Source organism: Mesoplodon bidens, assembly GCF_964165515.1.
Source record: "Mesoplodon bidens genome assembly, chromosome: 4".
Classification (NCBI taxonomy): domain Eukaryota; kingdom Metazoa; phylum Chordata; class Mammalia; order Artiodactyla; family Ziphiidae; genus Mesoplodon; species Mesoplodon bidens.
The window spans coordinates 109,872,572-109,880,440 of NC_138160.1; the positions used below are offsets into that span (position 1 = coordinate 109,872,572).

General features: G+C 34.4%; 1 protein-coding gene across 1 annotated transcript in view; it reads left to right on the forward strand.

The window, feature by feature from the left end:
* The window catches only part of ADAMTS19 (ADAM metallopeptidase with thrombospondin type 1 motif 19), a gene marked incomplete at its 5' end in the record, with an annotated part of 287,542 nt that extends 279,673 nt beyond the window's left edge, over positions 1 to 7,869 (forward strand). Inside the window, 2 exons of the mRNA XM_081232610.1 lie at positions 4,677 to 4,854; positions 7,232 to 7,869. Coding sequence (XP_081088736.1) covers positions 4,677 to 4,854; positions 7,232 to 7,383 — 330 coding nt within the window. The 3' untranslated portion in view covers positions 7,384 to 7,869. The remainder of the gene's footprint in view (positions 1 to 4,676; positions 4,855 to 7,231) is intronic.

Below are 7,869 nucleotides of genomic sequence, written 5' to 3' on the forward strand. Positions count from 1 at the left end.
TGAGATATGGGGATAAGAGGTTATTTGGCAGGATAGGGGAAAAGAGATTTTTAACTGTTAACATAAAGAGAAATATTAGCAATCTTCTAGTATCAAGTAATGTGTAAGTGTCCAGTCTTTGAATTTAGTACATGTGGGTTCAAACTCCAATACCACCACTTCTTAGCTATAAAACTGTGGGCACTTTGTTTCACTTATTTGATCCTCTATTTTCTCATCTGTGTAAAAGGAATAATAATAGTACTCATTGGCTTCATATGAGATATTAAAATAAATGTAACCTCTAACACAGTACCTGGCATATAATAAATACTAAGTAAGTGCTAACTACTATTAGTATTGTATGGAGTGAAAGCTTTCAGAAGTAATATTATTGGTTCCGTTTGATCCTAAAGCAACAAACTGGTTCCATAGTACAACTGATTATTTAAAATATTAAACACTTGGCTAAGAATGGGTGAAACTGCCCAGCTTCCACAATGTTTCATAATCTAACTCCATCTATTTTAGATCATTGCATTTTGTTGTAAAGTTTATTGAATAAAGTACCAGCCCCATAGTATTAATAATTTCTGCTGCTTTTAGCTTCTGCACAGGATCCTGAACATGATGGGTGATCAGTAAATACTTGAAAAGACAATAAATGATTGAATATTCTGAAACATTCAAAAACTATAATTTTGAGACTTCATTTAATAGACGCCTATCATACCATTGTTGGGTAGCATAGTGAATAATTAGATAATGAAATAAGCATCTTTACTTTTATGCAGTGTCACCACTTAAAAATTGCCTGACTACAGTAACTTTTAATAATAAGTTATTTGGGATTTTTCCTTTTGTAGTAATTTAGACCTGAAAGTGTAGCTATGATCTACTACAATGCGTTGCTTTACAAAAAGGAAAAGTAAGTCCCAGGTATGTTAGGTTCTAGAGATAGTATTAGAGCCCAGGTCTCCTCATTTCAAGCCAGAATTATTTTGACTTTTTCTTTTAATGTCTGTCTGTCTTTAATCATAGTGATGTGATTTGAGAAATATCCAATTATTTAGAGGTATCTTCCATAATAAAGTAAGGAATAGTTTAGAAGATACTTTGGGATTTCAATTGTTCCATTTCAAATATCTGTTTATTTTTCACACATTTGTAATAAAATTTTTACCACTGTGTATTTTATAAAGAACATAATTACTAGTAAAAGCTTGATATTTTTATTATTAAAGTATTCTAATGAAAGATTCTAAGGCTATTAGACTAATTTCATAATAAAGCTTATTCCATTAGTTTCAAAGGCAGGAATGATACCATTTTAATTAAATGATTTTTTTTCTCTTAATTAAAAAAAATTTTTATGGAAGGCACTCTTCAGCCATTATCTGCTAAAATTGTGTATTCTGAGTTATCGTGTAGCTATAGTTACTTTGTAATCCTGAAAAATGATGTTACTTTGGTTAACACATGTCCTTTGGAGTTGATATAAGATTAGCTGAAAGTATTGAGAATAGTCTGGGATTGATTACTAGGCTTCTTTGACATATGATTGAGAACCTTCTCTATTGCATCAGAATGAGTTCATCTATTATAAAACTCCCATTGTTCTTTTTGTTTCTCAAATATTGTGATTACTTCCAAGGTCTCCCAAAATTTTAGGAGTAGATACTAGAATATTTTTCCACATAAACTTAACCCCTTAAAAGTTTTTAGTTTAACTGTTTTGAATTTTCCTGAAAATATTTCTAAGAAGCATGGTATCTATATTTAAATACTTATATCCATTCTATTGAGTGATACTAAGATACATACTTCCAAGGGGGAAAGACCATGTCAAACAGTTACTCCTCTTACAATAGTTTTTAAGTTATAATAAAGCTTAAACTGAACTGGAAACATTTAGATCCTATAGAAGTTAACAAGAAAAAAAAATCAGATTTAAAGGCATGTAATATCCCCATTGTTTTTCTTTAATCTGCTGTTTGCATAAAGCTAAGAATTCATCAGATACAAGGAGGGTTATATGCAGAAGTATTTACAGAATAAAATTTAGGAAGATCAGTCATCTATAAAGTAGATGCATGTTAATAGCATGCACATAAAATTGTATTATTCTTAATAAGCTATTTTCATACCTGATATGTAGGTGTTATTACTGAAAGTTATATGACAGTGAGCCTAATTTCAAGAGATTTACCAAGAGACAAACTAGATACATGAAAAGATACTAATCAAAGATAAAAAGTAATACACACTGGCCTACATTAAATGCAGAACACATGCTATTGACCAGTAGTTTCCAAACTCAGGCTGTGCAGCAGAATCACCTAGAGACTTTTTTTTTTTAATGTATATTCCCAGACTCAATCTTTTTCCTGACTTAGAAATTCTAGGCCTTAAAATCTATAGTGAAAAATTTTTTTTCTCCAAGTGATTCTAAGGGATCAGATGGATGGATATATTGTTTTGAAGCATAAATAAGCATAAGTAGTTGGGATAATTGTGGACCACTTCGTGGAAGCAGTGGATTTGAGATTGTGATTTGAAAAAAGGCTAGGCACAGTTGTAGTTGTGAGAGTAGAAAGTGCATGGGCATGATTAGTGTTTTATAGAGCAAATGATCCCTAAAGCAGAGAGGTGGAAAATTGTTTGAGGAGCTAGATAAATGCCAGCCTGGAGATTTGGGGATACTGGGCTTTATCTCTTAGACAATGGGGAACTTAATAACTGAAGTTTTTTCCAAGGAGATTCTATATATATATATAAAGCAATTTTAAAAGAATACATATTCTGGGCTTCCCTGGTGGCGCAGTGGTTGAGAGTCCGCCTGCCGATGCAGGGGACATGGGTTCGTGCCCCAGTCCGGGAAGATCCCACATGCTGCAGAGCGGCTGGGCCCGTGAGCCATGGCCGCTGAGCCTGCGTGTCCAGAGCCTGTGCTCCGCAACGGGAGAGGCCACAACAGTGAGAGGCCCGCGTACCACAAAAAAAAAAAAAATACATATTCTGTGTTAATATTTGGGATTGACTGGAAGGCTGGGAACTAAAGACAAAGTGAACAGGAGCAGACAGATTTGAGGTGTCAAGGGTTTGTGTAGAATGCTTCTTGTGCTAATGAAAATAAGAAGAGCAGGGGACCCAAGATGATAGTAAAGGAAGAACTGAAAATTCTTACAAAGAAAATGCAATCCTAACAATGACTTGGTCAGATACAAAGGGGAACAAACATCACAAACCTTGTGCCTGCATATCTGAAAGGTGACAATCAGAAAGTATTTACCAATTTTCAAATAGAATACACTGAGATCATCTCTACAAAGAGTTCCAAGTTTTTTAGAACTGTTTAGCCAGATATGGCTAAATCTTTACCACATAGAAAATAGTATAACTAGTAAATAAATTACTATTTTCAGAAACACAAGAACATTCCCTCTCCCACATGTAATTTTTTTACCATAAAATAATTGTATTTTCTCATTCAACTCAACATCAGTTTATTTGTGTAACAAATTAAATCTAGTGATATATATGGACCCAAGAGACTTCTTTAATAAACAAACATTGTAAGTTAAATATGTTCTCTGAAATATCTTACAAATGAAGACAAACTACATTTATCTGAAATACAAGGAATCCATTAAAAGGGTATCTTATTAGAAAAATACATATTATCAAATATTATTTGCACAATTTTGGATGTCATGTAATCTGCAAAGTCATAGAAGTTATTTCAATAATACATCAGGTTGATAAGCCATGTTGATATTCTTTTTTTTAATAAATTTATTTCTTTTATTTATTTATTTTTGGCTGAGTTGGGTCTTTGTTGCTGTGCACAGGCTTTCTCTAGTTGCAGCGAGCGGGGGCTACTGTTCATTGCCATGTGCAGGCTTCTCATTGTGGTGGCTTCTCTTGTTGCAGAGCACGGGCTCTAGGCACATGGGCCTCAGCAGTTGTGGCACATGGGCTCTAGAGCGCAGGCTCAGTAGTTGTGGCACACGGGCTTAGTTGCTGCACGGCCCACAGCATGTGGGATCTTCCCAGACCAGGGCTTGAACCCGTGTCCCCTGAATTGGCAGGCAGATTCTTAACCACTGTGCCACCAGGGAAACCCCCAGCCATGTTGATATTCTTTTTTTTTTCATGTTGATATTCTTAATAAACATTTTAAGGCCAGAGCAAATGGAGTGGATGAGTACATTGAAAGGCTATAACGAGGATCTGGCTCCACAGTTGGGCATATCTAACTCTTGAGCATCAGTGACTAAATTAAAGAGCAGTGGATCAATTATTTGTTGCAAACTGGATATTAAAACTTTAAAAACTGTCCGCCCAAGTTCATTACTTACTGGTATCACCCACTCTCTTTCCAAAGTCATACTCTCCAACTTTTTTTTTTATTTTATTGAAGTATAGTTGATTTACAGTGTTGTGTTAATTTCTGCTGTAAATTTTTTTAATCACCATGTCCTTCATTGTCCAAAGCTCTGCCTTAGGTCAGCTAGATATTCTGAACAGCACTGTGCCCAAGTTATGAGCAATAACATTTCTGACCCATGTTTTACCTTAACTCTGGATGTTGTGGCTCATGTTCAGTTTTAGCAAATATAAGGAGAAGGTGGCTCACAGCCTAGAAAAAGGAAACAACAAAAAGAACATTTTACAAAACCTTGTATCTCTCCTAGTGCTCAATTACCTGTGGCAAAGGAATGCAGTCCCGTGTTATTCAGTGCATGCATAAGATCACAGGAAGACATGGAAATGAATGTTTTTCTTCAGAAAAACCTGCAGCATACAGGCCATGCCACCTTCAGCCCTGCAATGAGAAGATTAATGTAAATACTATAACATCACCCAGGCTGGGTAAGCAGACCAAAAAGGGAATAATTTTGAGAAACATGTAAGTGATCATGGCTTCTTCTATTTTGCATATCACTTTAAAGCTTAGTTATCAATCTATACTAATTAGTTTGGTTCTGACTAAATTGGATCTATTCAACTATAGTTTAGTCCACATGATCATGTGGGTAAAAAATCCTAAAGACTAAACTATTTTCATTCCTGAGCTGTCTACTCAGGTCCAGGCCCTGGAAATATGAATGCCATACCACCCAAGGTCATCCTATAAAGGGTTGAAGGATGTAACCATATTTTTGGTTCTGACCGGTCCTGTGGCAGAACCCTCAATTAAGGTAATGTCTATGGAAAGGTGAGGTTGTAGTGTACACCTTGGATCTCTTCATTGTTAATAGCCTTCCTTGTGATCCTGGGTACAAATTATCCTTTGGAGAGACAAAGAGTAAAAAAATCACTTTCAAGGAGAACAGATGCATGTGTCTACACCACTGAACAAGAAGTACCATTTTTTTCATCTTTAAGGACATAATGTTAAATAAAAATAAATAGTAGTAACATTGATTTACATAGTTTTTATGTTATAAAATGCTTTCACATATATTCTCAATTCCTGCTATTTAATCTAATACATCATCAAGAAGTAGAGTATGTATTTTAAGTATATATATCCTGCATTTGAATAACAAATATTCATGAATGAATTAGCCTTTATTTTTGTAGCAGTTAGTGGCTTTTAATAGCACTGCTGCCTGGATGTCACTGGGTTAATATATGTTTAACACCTTCAGTTGTTTTTTTTTAATTAATTTTTATTAGAGTATAGTTGATTTACAATGTTGTGTTAGTTTCTGCTGTACAGCAAAGTGAATCAGTTATATATATACATAATCCACTCTTATTTAGATTCTTTTCCCAGATCGGTCATTACAGAGTATTGAGCAGAGGTCCCTGTGCTATACAGTAGGTCCTTATTAGTTATCTATTTTACATATAGTAGTGTGCATATGTCAATCCCAGTATTCCAGTTTATCCCTCCCCCCTTTTCCTCCTTGGCATACTGAGTGAAGTAAGTCAGACAGAGAAAGACAAATATCATATGATATCACTTATATGTGGAATCTAAAAAAGTGGTACAGATGAACTTATTTACAAAACAGAAATAGAGTCACAGATCTAGAAAACAAACTTATGGTTACCAGGGGGGAAAACCTTCAGTTTCAATTTGTATGTATAATCTCCAGGGGATCAGTTTAATCATACAGAATAATATTGCCAAAATGCAAGGAGCTAAATTGTCATAGATACTTTTCCAGGCATACGATTCAATCAAATGGAAAAGTTTGTGTTCTTCATGGAAATATAAAAATTCTCTTTTTTAAGCCAAATAATTAACATTTCTAAGAAATAATCAGTTCAAGTAGAATTAAAACTAGTTAAGACAAAAAGTTAAGCAATCCTAGAGCAGATGCTCTAAATCCTTGTATTCAAAAACAGCATAATCCCTTTCTCCAACAATTATTTGGAGTCCTTCTTGAAGTATCATGTGTCAGAAAATAATGAATTAAAAGGAGAATTTAATTAAAACTCCATTTTCTCTCTTCATTTTTTCTTGAAGGCACATCCCCAAACACAGAAGCACAGTGGTTGGAAAATCTTAAGGTTTTTAAACATAAATTACTGAATCATATTAGAATAGTGGCAAAAGGAACAATCGTAGCAGAACTGTCTTTTATTATACATGCCATAACACTCTATTTCTTCAGAAAAACTGGGGCCAGATCTACATGACTGAATTTTTTATACCAAGAGCTCATTTCAAGCACTTTATTGCTGTAAATTTTAGTCACTTTTGATAATCAGCTTTGATTTTAAGGATGCCTGAAATTGCAATTCTTAAATATCCCAGCTAGACATGTCTGCTATCTAGGAAACGAGGAATGTGAAGTAAGTGTGAGCAGATTTTTGTTTTGCTATGTTTTTGCAATGTCATCCATAACAATACTTATTAATTTGTATTCTCATAATGGTGGACATATTGAACACATTCCTTTTTCTTTTTAATCTCTCAACTAAAAATCCAAAAGAAGCTTAAATGAAAGCCATGAAATGGAAACTTAAAAGCCATTTGCAGTACACTTATTGGATTTGGGAAATCTATCTTTAATAAGTCTATAAAAGCTCATGAGTAAGACCATTATTCATTCACTTTACTCCTTTATTATAGGGTGTGTGTGTGTGTGTTTATCTTTTATGCTCCATGAGGCAATATACATGAGTCAACGTGTGTGTACAAAATCCTCCAACTTAAGTGATTGCTCTTTGTTTCTACTCATGACACCTAGTTTATCTCATGACACCTAGTTCCCTGTGTTCTGCTTCACAGCTGCTCTGACTTTCAAGTGCCTGGGAAATCAATGGCCTGTGTACTGCCGGGTGATACGTGAGAAGAACCTCTGTCAGGACATGCGGTGGTATCAGCGCTGCTGTGAGACGTGCAGGGACTTCTATGCCCAAAAGCTGCAGCAGAAGAGTTGACCTCTAGCAGGCTGTCTGGCTAACAGCTCTTTACAATTACATTATTTATAAACCCACACACTAGCATGTTTTTCAGACCAAATATTATCAGATTACATATAATTTAATCAAATTAATTTATTTTTTTGCCTGCCACACACCCAATATGGTGTTTGTTTTGGTTCTACAAACATTTTGATTTATACTTTATGGCTTCATAAATAATTTTATATAAATAAGTTGGATCCAGTTTCTGGAATAAAAATAAAAAGGGAAAAAGAAAAAACCAAGGTCTTTAGGCTTTAAAAAAACAAAAACACCCACATTTTTTAAAATTAGGGCTGTCTCTAAGATGCTACTCTCTCCCCAACAATACCATTGAGTTATCCAGAATGTATACTAATTTAGCATAATAGTTTAGTTATATATGGAGAGAAATCATTTTTGTTTTTTGGTATCCTGATGCAGAGCTAGCCCATTTTCTGTAATCTGCAGTAGATGTGTCAA